Source organism: Pseudorasbora parva, chromosome 16 (assembly GCF_024679245.1).
Source record: "Pseudorasbora parva isolate DD20220531a chromosome 16, ASM2467924v1, whole genome shotgun sequence".
NCBI classification, from domain to species: domain Eukaryota; kingdom Metazoa; phylum Chordata; class Actinopteri; order Cypriniformes; family Gobionidae; genus Pseudorasbora; species Pseudorasbora parva.
In genome coordinates, this window is record NC_090187.1 from 29,898,007 (window position 1) to 29,910,962 (window position 12,956).

The 12,956-nt window shown below is 37.3% G+C and overlaps 1 protein-coding gene across 3 annotated transcripts in view; it reads right to left on the bottom strand.

Annotated features, from left to right (window-relative positions):
• Window positions 1-6,649: 6,649 nt before the first annotated feature.
• Window positions 6,650-12,956, bottom strand: part of si:ch211-1e14.1 (UPF0606 protein KIAA1549) — an 87,549-nt gene continuing 81,242 nt past the window's right edge. For 2 of the 3 annotated variants that reach the window (XM_067420197.1, XM_067420198.1), the window contains exons 19-21: window positions 11,408-11,553; window positions 9,958-10,085; window positions 6,650-7,653 (exon numbers count right to left, since the gene is read on the bottom strand). In XM_067420197.1, the coding sequence (XP_067276298.1) occupies window positions 7,414-7,653; window positions 9,958-10,085; window positions 11,408-11,553 (514 nt within the window). In that variant the 3' untranslated portion in view covers window positions 6,650-7,413. The remainder of the gene's footprint in view (window positions 7,654-9,957; window positions 10,086-11,407; window positions 11,554-12,956) is intronic. The other variant, XM_067420199.1, reaches the window with a different exon arrangement.

The following is a 12,956-nucleotide window of genomic DNA, read 5'->3' on the forward strand; positions in this document are numbered from 1 at the left end:
GGCCTGATGATAGATGGACGGGGAATATGTGGGCGTTTTGTGTCCAGAACAGGGCTGTTATCCTGGGCATCGTCTTCCTCTGAGCTTGGGTATGAATGAAGCTCGTGCTGATTAACTGTGTCTGATTCTTTGGTTCTGGAGTTAGTCCCATTAGTCTTGGTCTGGATGGAGATGCAGCTAAATGAAGGCTGGCTTTCAGTCCTCACTGGGTTTACTGGACCAGGCTGAGTGCAAATGACTTGGCCCATGGCAGGATCTGACCCAGTTTTGGAGAGTTCTGAGTCCAGGCATGGAGCGGGGTCAGCAGAAACGTCTGGAGGACCACCAAAACAGTATTGAAGCGCTGAACATGGGAGCTCGTGCATCACGCCTGGCGATATAAGCACTTCGTTTTTTAAGTAATACAACAGCTCTTAGTATGCAATAAATTGAAGCTCCAGCTTATGGATGTGATCCCAATACGGAAAAGCATTTCAGGATACCATCAGTTTGATGATTTTCCATGGTTCCATGCAAAAGATCTAAAAAAAAAGAAATGGACCTCCAGAGACCTTCCTGCAAACGATTAAGTTTTGCTCAGAGACTCAAGTTTTGCTCAGAGACTCAACATGTTTTGCAGAGGAACAAAAGCAAATCTAGCCTCGATAACTTTCTCCATGAATGCTTCTGAGAAACTTCTGAACCCATCCCTGACAAATCGTCAACTAAAACCTGTTAAATACACGGCAATGTCCTCTGTACTGGTTCTTCCTCTTAAGCTGCTCTCTCTGAGGATAAATGCGAAGCTCAGGGTTTTGCGAGTGATGGGTTTGTAGGGGTGTCCGAGTGTCTGGTTACCTGAGCAGGTACTCCCCCTGCCAAGGACCTGTGGCATTGTCCTTGCGCATCCCAGTGTGCCAAGCGGAGGTGTTGGGTTTCAGGGACACAGTAACCGATAGGCCCTTAGTGAAACTCAATTGTGGCGAGTTGTGGCGAGGAGCAAAAGAGGGAGAAAGCGTTATCAGAGACATCAGAACTGGTCATTGAACTGATAAAATACAAACAGGGAAAAAAATAAGGTCAACTATTCAGCGGTCACTGAATGTGAAATATGCGAACACTTGTGAAAAAGTACATCAGTGTATTTATAAAAAAAATATATACTTTTAAGTGCAAACTGAATGTAATGTTTTGGGGCACTTCACTGCATGTTAACAATTAAATTAAAATGTATTATAGTTTACATTTATTTATACAATTAGCTACATAGTGCACTTTTTAAAAGTGTACTTCATAAGAAATATTCATGAAATGTAGTTATTTATGTGGCCCTTATTTTATAAGTACAGTTTTAAAACAATATACTTTTCAGATTTGAAGTACACTACAAGTGCACATTAAATACAGTAAAGTGTATTAAGTGTACAATACACTTCTTTTTCACAAGTGTTTAAGTTTCTTTGAATTTCTATGCTAATTTGCTAGCTAGACATAGCATACGCTTGTGAAAAAGAAGAACACTTAAAGTTTAGCATTCTTTTTAAAGGGAGTACTTAATATCCATTACTTATTCAGTACTCATATGCTGAATGTAATATGGGACACTTAACTGCATATTATTTACAATTAAATGAAAATGTATTATAATTTAACTTAAGAGTCCTTTTCTGACCCACTTAAGTAGACATAAGTACATCTTCATAAGTCATTTCTTAATTATTTCCTTTGAAATATAGTTAAAGAGTAGGCTACTGTCAAATGAACTGACAAGCATCTATATCAAGCTTGTATATCATGTACACATCTTATAAATATTGGACAGAAAAACTCCACAAGTAGTAACCTAGAATACTGTCTAACACTTGACGACTGTTCTGTCAAGCCTTCGTCGTCAGTTAGGAACCTGGGTGCGCTCTTTGATTCCAATCTTTCATTTAAAAGCCACGTTTCTAGCATCTGTAAAACCGCATTCTACCATCTTAAAATATATATCTAAATTACGGCACGTGCTTCCAATGCAAAATGCTGAACAGTTAGTATATGCGTTCATGAGCTCAAGGCTAGATTATTGTAATGCTCTACTGGGTGGTTGCCCTGCTCGCTTAATAAACAAACTCCAATTGGTCCAAAACGCTGCAGCTCGAGTTCTTACTAGAACCAGGAAGCATGATCAAATTAGCCCAGTTCAGTCAACACTGCACTGGCTCCCTATTAAACACTGCATACATTTTAAAATCTTACTTATTACTCACAAAGCACTAAATGGTTTAGCTCCCCAATACTTAAGCGAGCTCTTAACACATTATACTCCATCATGTCTATTGTGGTCTCAAAACTGGCCAGTGGGTAATACCTAGAATATCTAAATCAACTGCAGGCGGTCGATCCTTTTCCTATTTAGCACCTAAACTCTGGAACAGTCTTCCTAGCATTGTTCGGGAAGCAGACACACTCTGTCAGTTTAAATCTAGAACACATCTCTTTATTATGGCATACACATAGAATATTTTTAGCTTAAATTATTCAAACCAATTGACTATATATATATATATATATATATATATATATATATATATATATATATATATATATATATATATATATATATATATATATATATATATATATATATATATATATATATATATATATCCTTTCTTTCCAGAATTGTATATGTTTGATTTGTATCTTTCTAGTAAGTCCCTTAATTTACTAACATTTATTGTGGAAGTAATAAAAATAGATGTATTTTAGGATGGGGGTCCCTTATAAAACATTCATCATGGTGTGTGTGTGGGGGGGGGGGGGGGGGGAGGGGGGGGAGGTCCTTAGCATCAAGCATAAAGTTTGAAAACCATCGTTCTAGACTAATTGGGGTCATGCATTTGCTCATCTGACTAGAATAAAACACTGAAAATGCAATAATTAAATGTTAATTTACACAGATATACTGTCTTTGCTGCTAGAATCATTTGATGATTCCACTTCAGCCATACCATTAAGCAAAAAGTACTTTAGATAAACATCACTTTTTTTATTTATTTCTGAAGTAAGAGTGGGCCTTTCTTCTTCTGCGTCCTATTCTTGCAATCCAGAATGGGAGCAGAACTGAAAGGTTTGTTTACGCTGCGCCCCCTACTGTACAGATGTGAATTTGCATTCTTTCAGACAGGCTTATTCGTTTCACTGAAAGGGTCTTTAAATTTGCCAAAATACCACGTTTTTTAATATTTAAAAAAAAAAAAAAAAAAAAAACAAATATGCAAACTCAGCCCAGATTAGAAAATGTAACATTACTTTCCATCACTTTGTAAACGAAATTAGTTACTAAGTTAAATTTATTACGTAATGCAATATTAGAATATTATAACTTTAAAATTACCTCTCCCCAACACTGTATACAAGTACAGCATTTAAAAATATATTTTAAGTACACTTAATTAAGCACAATTAATTAAACCTGCACTACCCTGCTGAAAAGGACAGTTTGAAGAAAGAAAAAAGATTAATTTCAATGTTAGTAGTTAAAGACACTTAATATAAAGTAGGACTGACAATTTTAGCAGGTCTTTCCAGCAGGGAAAGAAAGGTTTATGCTGGTAGTCTTGCTAAGGCACCAGCAAAATTAGGCCGTTCACTAGCAAAAATTTAAGGTTCTGGATCATTCTTTTTTTGACAATGAAGGAAAACTCGCTGGTTCTGCTAGCTAGGTGGCTTAAGAGGGGCACTATATATAGCATCCAAAAAAACGAAACAAAATCATATGCCAGTGACTAGCTAGTAGTCTATCCAGCCCTATACTGATAGTGCAAAACTACACATATCACATATACATTAGTGAAAAGATTTAACATAATATAAAGTCAGGTAGGCAGACATATTACAAGTCAATATGCGTAAATACAGATAGGTTTAAAAATATGTCCATTTTTGACAAGGCAAATATTAGCACTCACTCACCACATTACACAAGGTGGACAAATTGAAAACAATGCAGTGCCGCTGAAACATTGATGAGCCCTTTTGTTTGAGAATGTAAACAGGACTGCAGTTTCCACTCCACGTGGAGCCGAGGTACCATATGTACACCAGAGAAACACGAGATCAGTGAGACTAAGTGTCTGAAAGAAGTGTTGTGAAGCCACTATGACTTAATAACAATGTTTTTATTGGTGTTTTTTTAAACGACAGACTGTGCAGATGGGTGGAATTTTTCAGAGAAAGCGTGATTATTTACATCTGCATAATTAAATAAAACAACAAGCCTCAAGTTATTTTGGTTTGTCTGATACAGTTGTTGCATGACTAGTTGATATTAGTAGATGAGAAGGACCACAATTTAAAACTTTAAATATTGCAGTTCATAATAGTATACACTGATCAGTCATAACATTATGACCACCTTCCTAATAGTGTTGGCACACTTTTGCTACCAAAGCAGCCCTGACCCGTCGAGGTATGTGCTCCACTAGACACCTGAAGGTGTGCTGTGGTATCTGGTACCAATATGTTAGCAGCAGATCCTTTAAGTTGGGAGGTTTGGTCTCCATGGAGCGGACTTGTTTGCATCTCACAGATGCTCGATTGGATTGAGATCTGGGGAATTTGGAGGCCAAGTCAACACCTCAAACTCGTGCTCCTCAAACCATTCCTGAAACACTTTGCTTTGTGGCAGGGTACATTATCCTGCTGAAAGAGGCCACAGCCACCAGGGAATACCGTTTTCATGAATGTGTGTATATGATCTGCAACAATGCTTAGATAGGTGGTACGTGTTAAAGTAACATCCACATGGATGGCAGGACCCAAGGTTTCCCAGCAGAACATTGCCCAAAGCATCACACTGCATTTGCCAACTTGCCTTCTACCCATAGTGCACTACATGTGTGATACACAGTACGTGCACAATGTTGGCACTTTCAGAGTCAACATGGGCACACTGACTGGTTTGTGGCTATGCAGCCCCATATCCAAAAAAATTCCACTGTCTTCTGACACCTTTCTATCAGAACCAACATTAACTTCTTCAGCAATTTAAGCTACAGTAGCTTGTCAATTTAATTGGAACACATGGTCTTTGCTCCACATGTGCATCGATGAGCCTTGGCCGCCCATGATCCTATCGCCCGGTTCACCATGCACTGTTCCTTCCTTGGCTTTACCATTTTTTTCTGCTTCTAACATCCACTTTGAGGACAAAATGTTCCCTTGCTGAACATTAAAAGGTGTTAACCCACTAAAAGGTGCCTAACAGGAACTATCCTTATAAGATTTGCCATTTATTTGTTTTGGTCTGTAAATGCAAAATAAAGTAGGTGACTTTACAGGCTTCGACTGGCAAAGCACTAAAAAGGACAGGCATAATGAACATATGGAGAAAAAAATTTGTTGTTGCAATTTAATTTTAAGAATGCATGATATTGTACTACCAGTTTACCCACTAGGGTGTGCTTTACAGTAATACATGAGCTCAAAAAAGCAACTATGTAAGTTTTAAATTGCAAACAACAGTGTAGTGGTAGTAATTTTAATTGTCACTTAAATAATCAGCAGATTTGTAACTTTAGGTCAAGGAAATTCCAAACAGACAAACTTAAAGAAAAAATAAAATAAACAAGGGCAGATCAAGTGACAAAGTAACAGAATTGTCCTTTTTCTTAGAGCAAATGATGCTCCTGTTTGCAACATTAACACAAAATAGTTTTAGCACAAAGGCAAGAACACAATTTCAGCATGAAATGAAGTACAAATAGGCAAGGGATCAGTGTTTTAGTGAGTCTAATACTACAGTTATCTGCTTTCCTAAAACATCAAAAGCGTGGTCCCATTTGATCAACAGCAGCCATAGTAATAATGAGCAATAGTGCACCCTGGAACACTTATTATAATAAACAATTTCTGCTATGAAATGATGAGCACTTCATGGTCACAGAATACAGTTGGGGAAAGGAGCCAGAAATTAACTTAAGACAACTCTGACCTTAATCCATACCTTGAGTTTAAAGTATTGCAATACAATTTACACAGTGGTAATACTGAAAGTACTCAGGCCAATACATGGTGTGTGTGTGTGTGTGTGAGATTCACCACCTACTACTGCATTCAGGACTGAATTCCACAAAAATGTCATTTTGAGAAGCAAATGGACAGTTTTAAGGAATGTTCCGGGATCAAAATGAACAGATTTTCTCCAGCATCTGTGATAGTGTTGATTACCACAGTTCGTAAATCATACAAAAAATTCACAGTAACGCACTTACAATGGGGCAAGGCTTTATATAGGTGACTATAGTTGAGAATAAAAGTACAAATTATTCATATTTTCAACCTTGTATTAAAATACACTACAATTCAAATTTGTTCATCAAAGAATCCAGATAAACAAAAACTGAGTAATTTTCCACAAAAGAAATTGATTACAATTATTTAACTATTATTATATTTTTTATGATAGTGTCAATTACAATGATTTTATTATTCACTTAATAATATATATATATATATGAATCAGCCAATTAACTTGCAGACCACAATCCAGTTTAAAGACTACTATTGTATTGTAAGTACATTACACACACACACACACACAATATATATATATATATATATATATATATATATATATATATATATATATATATATATATATATATATATATATTTGACAATCTGTCAAATTGACCCTGGAACATTTCTTTAATTTTAACACTTTCCTCCAATGCACTGGACATAACAAAAGCTTTATGTCCAGCTCTTCTGTAAACGCCAAAAATAATCAAGGCATATGAGAGATGAAAAACTTCAAATACTATAACTGAACCCTAAAGTATAATTAAGACAATATGTAGGGTTCAGTACTGTATTATGAATGCAATGGACATTAAACCGAGATAATAGAATCAGCACCACAAGAGGACAAGCAGAGGATGCACTGAAAAATAAAACATAACCAACAAACAAAACTATAGAGATTCAATCAAGGTATCAATAGCAGTTCAATGTTCAGTGATGAGAATCTATAAGAGCCAGTGCAAGGTATAAAATTCAAATGTGAAGGCAGTGTACACAGCAAAGAAAACACAATGTGAAAATAAACACACACGCACACCTCTAGCAGAAGACCAAAGGAAGCTTCAATATCCTGGTCTTTACAGAGCAGTTGCTACCAAATTACATAGGTGACTGTAAAGAAGATAAAAAACAGTCTCAGTTCTGTTTTTTAGTCTCAGGACACTGGTTATGTTTTGGGAAAACTGGAGAGAAACATGGGAATAAAGGAGAAATGTCTGCTCTTCCTGTCCTAATGATCTCTGCCACCAGGCGGCAGCAGAGGCTTTATGACATACAGTCATCGTCCTCTCAAAAGCCACTTCCATGGGAAGTACAGTGCAGTGTAGTGCAGTTTTTGCATGATGGAGCTGGAGGGGGCAGGTCTCAGCTGTGGTAGCTGGGTACCGCTGCCTGTTTCTGGGAGAGGCGCATCAGTTCCTCTCTGATGGCTTTGATGAGGGAGGCGGACGAGTGGTTGGGAGGAGAAGGCTCCTCAAGGGGAGCGGAGGGAGCATAGCCCAGGCCGAGAGAGTCCAGGTGGGCAGAAGGGGCAGATGGCTCCTTCAGGCAATTCCTGGAGGTCTGGAATACAGAGATTGAAGTGTAGTTAACAGAGCCAAGAACCTAAACAAAAAAAATCAGGAAGGAAGGAAGGAAGAAATGAGGTAAAGATTTAAGTCAAGTTAAGAAAATGCCTCTTACAGAGACAGAAAGGAGTGAGAAGTAGTAGTGAGAAGTAGTTTGAAGAGGACATACTCTGAACTTCATTATGTAGCGTTCCCTAAAGCCTGCTTATATACTAAACTCAGCAAAAAAAGAAACGCCCCTTTTTCAGGACTGTGTATTTCATCAATAATGTTGTAAAAATCCAAATAACTTTACAGATCTTCATTGTAAAGGGTTTAAACAATGTTTTCTATGCATGTTCAATTAACCATAATCAATTAATTAACATGCACCTGTGGAATGGTCGTTAAGACCTTAACAGCTTACAGAGAGTAGGCATTTAAGGTCACAGTTCTAAAAACGCAGGACACTAAAGAGACTTGTCTACAGACTGTGAAAAACACCCAAAGAAAGATGCCCAGGGTCTCTGCTCATCTGCGTGAATATGCATTAGGCATGCTGCAGGGAGGCATGAGGACTGCTGATGTGGCTAGGGCAATAAACTGCCATGTCCGCACTGTGAGACGCCTAAGACAGCGCTACAGGGAGACAGGAAGGACAGCTGATCATCGAAGTTTATCATCGAAGGAATGAGCGTTACACCGAGGCCTGTACCCTGGAGTGGGATCGATTCGGAGGTGAGGGGTCCGTCATGGTCTGGGGCGGTATATCACATCACCATCGGACTGAGCTTGTTGTCATTGCAGGCAATCTCAATGCCTTGCAGTACAGGAAAGACATCCTCTTCCCTCATGTGGTACCCTTTATGCATGCTCATCCGGACATGATCCTCCAGCAGGACAATGCCACCAGCCATACTGCTCGTTCTGTGCGTGAGTTTCTGCATGACAGCAATGTCAGTGTTCTGCCATGGCCAGCAAAGATCCTGGATCTCAATCCCATTGAGCACGTCTGGGACCTGTTGGATCGCAGGGTGAGGGCTAGGGCCATTCCCCCCATAAATGTCCAGGAACTTGCAAGTGCCTTGGTGGAAGAGTGGGGTAACATCTCACAGCAAGAATTGACAAATCTGGTCCAGTCCATGAGGAGGAGATGCACTGCAGTACTTCAAGCAGCTGGTGGCCACACCAGATACTGACTGTTACTTTTGATTTTGAGCCTCCCTGCATTCAGGGACACAATTTTTCTATTTCTAAGCCACATGTCTGTAAAACATCTTTAGTTTATGTTTTATGGTGTTGACTCTTTCAGTGCTCATTCAAATATTTACACGCATTAAGGTTACTGAAAGTAAAAACAGTTGAAAGTCAGAGGACGTTTCTTTTTTTGCTGAGTTTATTTATTTGAATAATTCCTGGATTATTACAGGTTTCTTAATATATATATATATATATATATATATATATATATATATATATATATTTTTTTTTTTATTATTATTTTTTTTTATGTTGCTCTATCATTTGTATTTTTTGTATTTTGCTCTATTTTTTGTATTTTTTTGTATGTCAGTTTCAGGCAACATTTATAATGTAAGCTTTTCATCTAATATTTATATTTTATTTCAGTAATTTATATATATATATATATATATATAGATATAATACCCTTTATATGTATAATCTATATAAGAAATATGGAAGGTTATTTGTGTTCCTATTATTATTTACTGCTCTCGTGTCATACATTCATCCTCACTATTTAGAGAAAAAGCAATAATTTAAGACAGTTAAGTTTAAAGACATGTTTCATCTTGTTTTTATATGGATGTTTATTAATTAGCGTATTAATTCATGATTCGGATCGCGTGTCAAACTGCCAAACTGCTGAAATCATGTGACATTGGCGATCAAAATCATGAATCAATATGCTAACCGTTTTAATCTTTATTAGAGGATTGAAAACCAAACCGGAAGAGACGACATTGCTGAATGCACTCATGTGTTCCTGTGTTATGTTGTCATTGGTTTATGGGTTAATCATCGTTCACAGGTGTGTCTTGTCTAGTCCTCAGTCTTTGTGTGTTTAAGCCCTCATGTTTGAATGTGTAATCTGCTGTTGGTAAGTTTATGTTAAGTCAAGTCTTTGTTTCATTGTTTTTGGATATTGTTAATAAACTGCATTTGGGTTCATCAACCTTGCCTCTCAGTGGATCAGTTGCTTATCTATCTATCTATCTATCTATCTATCTATCTAATCATGCAATTTGTTAATGTCCATACACATTGACTTTAAACACTTCTATATGTAAATGTTAATTGTCCCTTATTTAATCTAAGAAAGAAAGTATTTCAAACTTACAGGCTCTCTGTTGTTAGCAAGCTTGCTGTCCTCTTCATGATACGGGCTCCAGTTTAACCCAGCAGGCTGCCGGCTGTCACCTACACGACCTGTCAGACCAACGTGGCCTAAATGATGTAGCTGGCCACCTGTGAACAGACATGTATGTAGTAGTGATGCAAAGTCCAATTCATGTCCACAAACTGGTTCTTTTCAGACAGCTCGGCTCAACGAACCGGTTCAAAAAGCCGATTCATAGGGTCCTGACGTCATCATGGAATAATGCCACTATGCATTTCTTTTATGGATTTTGTATCCATTTCTCAGTGTCATGTTATATCAAGGAAACATAAAAATAAAATAATCGGTGTCAATGCATATTGAAACAATCGAATAAAGTTATTTTCGTGAGTGCATTTGCTGAGTATTGCCTTTCATTCACTTATAAGTTAATGGTGTTTGTGTTCACAGTTAATTAATTTATCCTTCACGTCAGATTCGAAAAACTACAGAAAACATTACAGGCACTGATCAACAAATGCGGATATGTTCTTTATGTAAAGCATAGAACGAGTAAACCAACTCCTTGTTTATTGTCCTTATAAACTCTATGATTAAACGTAATCCGCACGTGCAAAACCATAGTATTTATTTCTTCATGTTTTAATCAAAGGAAGGCATATTTAATAAAACCTCTTCACTTAAGTTGGTGTTTGTGGTTAGTTTCATTCGCAGGCCCTATACATCGGATACGACTGACCAATATGAGCAGCGCATGCACATCTTGGATAAGATTCCTAAACGTTTCACACATGCAGCACACATTACAGACATGCGTAAACGTGGATATGTTACATGTCTAAAGTAACCTATAGGAAGAATACCACTCTTATAAACCGGTCTTATTATAAAATTATACATTTCACTTAACGACTTAAAATAATTTGCATGCACAATAAACTACAGTAAAATATATTTAAATCTTGTTACAGAAAGGTTCCAGTAGGCTACTGGAAATATGCTTATTATGACTACTGTTAAATAACATTTTATTAAAACATGCAAGGTTTTAATAAAATGTTATTTAACAGTAGTCATAATAAGCATATTTCCAGTAGCCTACGTGCCTCAGACTTGCCTTACTAACTCAATCATTCTCGGTAATCCTCGGCAAACATCTGATAGCTGGTTAAACAAGCTCTATCGGTTCTTTTTTAGTCGGACGTGCTACTTTGGCTTTTGCATCTTACGTCATCAACCCAGAGCTACATTTCGATTCAGTTTGATTGATGATCCAGCTCAACCGTTTACTTGTTGAGAACCGGCTAAAAAGAATGATTCCTATGTAGCATGCAGTATACTTTATATCGCGTCAATCTCTTTTATCCATGCATCCATCGCTCTTTTATTTCTAAGTTCTGTGACATTAAACTCCATTTCATCTCAGCACTTTATTTCTAGTTCCTCATACCTGTAGTGCCGCCTACAGGTCGTGGCCTGGCGGAGGAAGGCAGGTCATCAGTGAGTCCACTTCGACCAGTGTAAAGCGACTCCGGCTGTAGCTGTTCAACAGGAAGGGCTTCTCCTGATGGGATGTAGCCGGGCCCCAAACCCTGTCTGTAGAGATACAAAGACTTCAGACCCAAGTTTTTAACAAGCACACTTTATGATTGTAATCCATGTACCCTAGTGGTTGAACGATATATCACCGTGGCTGATATATTTGGCATTTACATTTTTTAAAAATAAAAATCTGTTAGCATTTTCTCACGCTCATGTTGTTCTAAACCTTCGTCTTTGAATGTTGATATTTTTTATAAAATCTGAAGCGATTTCTGTCCCTCCGTTGACAGCTATGCAACTACTTTTACACTTCAAAAAATCAATGAAGAGATTCTAAAACTTCACATGAATTGAATGGTTTAGTCCCTATGATGAACAGATTGAATTTAGGCTTTTTTTTTTAAATTTATTTTAATTTAACCATTTCCTTAAATAGGATTAAAAAATCAACATTTATTTTACAGATTTATCAAGCTCAACATATTTTTACATAATGATATAATTTTGCAATTAACTATTTCTAATTTAGTAAATAAAATAAAAATGTTGTTATTACAACAATTGTTGCGCATATGTAATTGACTATCTTTAAATTAAAGCAGCAGGCTCCAAGTTTCACCATCTCTGTTTGAAATGTGTGGATACTGTACTTTGTATCTTGGAAGTATGAACAAAATAAGAATAATTACCGGAAAATGTCATCTGAACAAGTAGGCAGACAAACATGTCTGCCTTTATTGTTTTGACCAACTGAGAAAGAAAAGCATTAAAATGAATCGATCTACCAATGGTGATGGAATCCGACAATCGCTAAGCTCATCCCACATCTTATATTTTTAATGTTAACAACATCAGCCTGTGACTGTGTATTTACTGTGTATTAGTGTTAACTGTGGATTTTAATTTCTGTACAGTCTAATCTTTTGCTTTTGACTACGAGTAAATCTCCTGATGTCACTGATGACTGACATTTGGACCTTTCTGGATTACATTTGCCATCAAAATGATACATTTAATTTTTCCAGCTGCTGCGAAGGTGAAGCGGAGCTAGTTGACAGATTAAACTTTCGCCGTATCCGGTCAGCAAAAGTCAGAACACATCTTCCCTTTTTAAGAATGACTTCAGTGCCGTTCTTTTCTCAGAGAAAAGCTTAACTTCAAGTCTTCCAGAGTCGCGGTCAAAGCTGATTTGAAAGACTGCCGTTCTCCAGCTTCTGTGTTTACTAGAAGCACGCAAGCGTAACTCGGCCGTCATTATGTTAAGCCCCGCCCACCGACTCTATACACGATGTGATTGGCCTGACCAGAGTTTGGTTTTTACAGCTCAGAAGGTGAGAGTTGCTAGACGATATTAGCGGCAGATTAGATTTGCTACCACTAGGGTGCGTCTAGATTTAGACGTAGATAGGGTGCGCCACCTGCAGCATTCTTACATACGAATTTCCTGCGGTAACCCA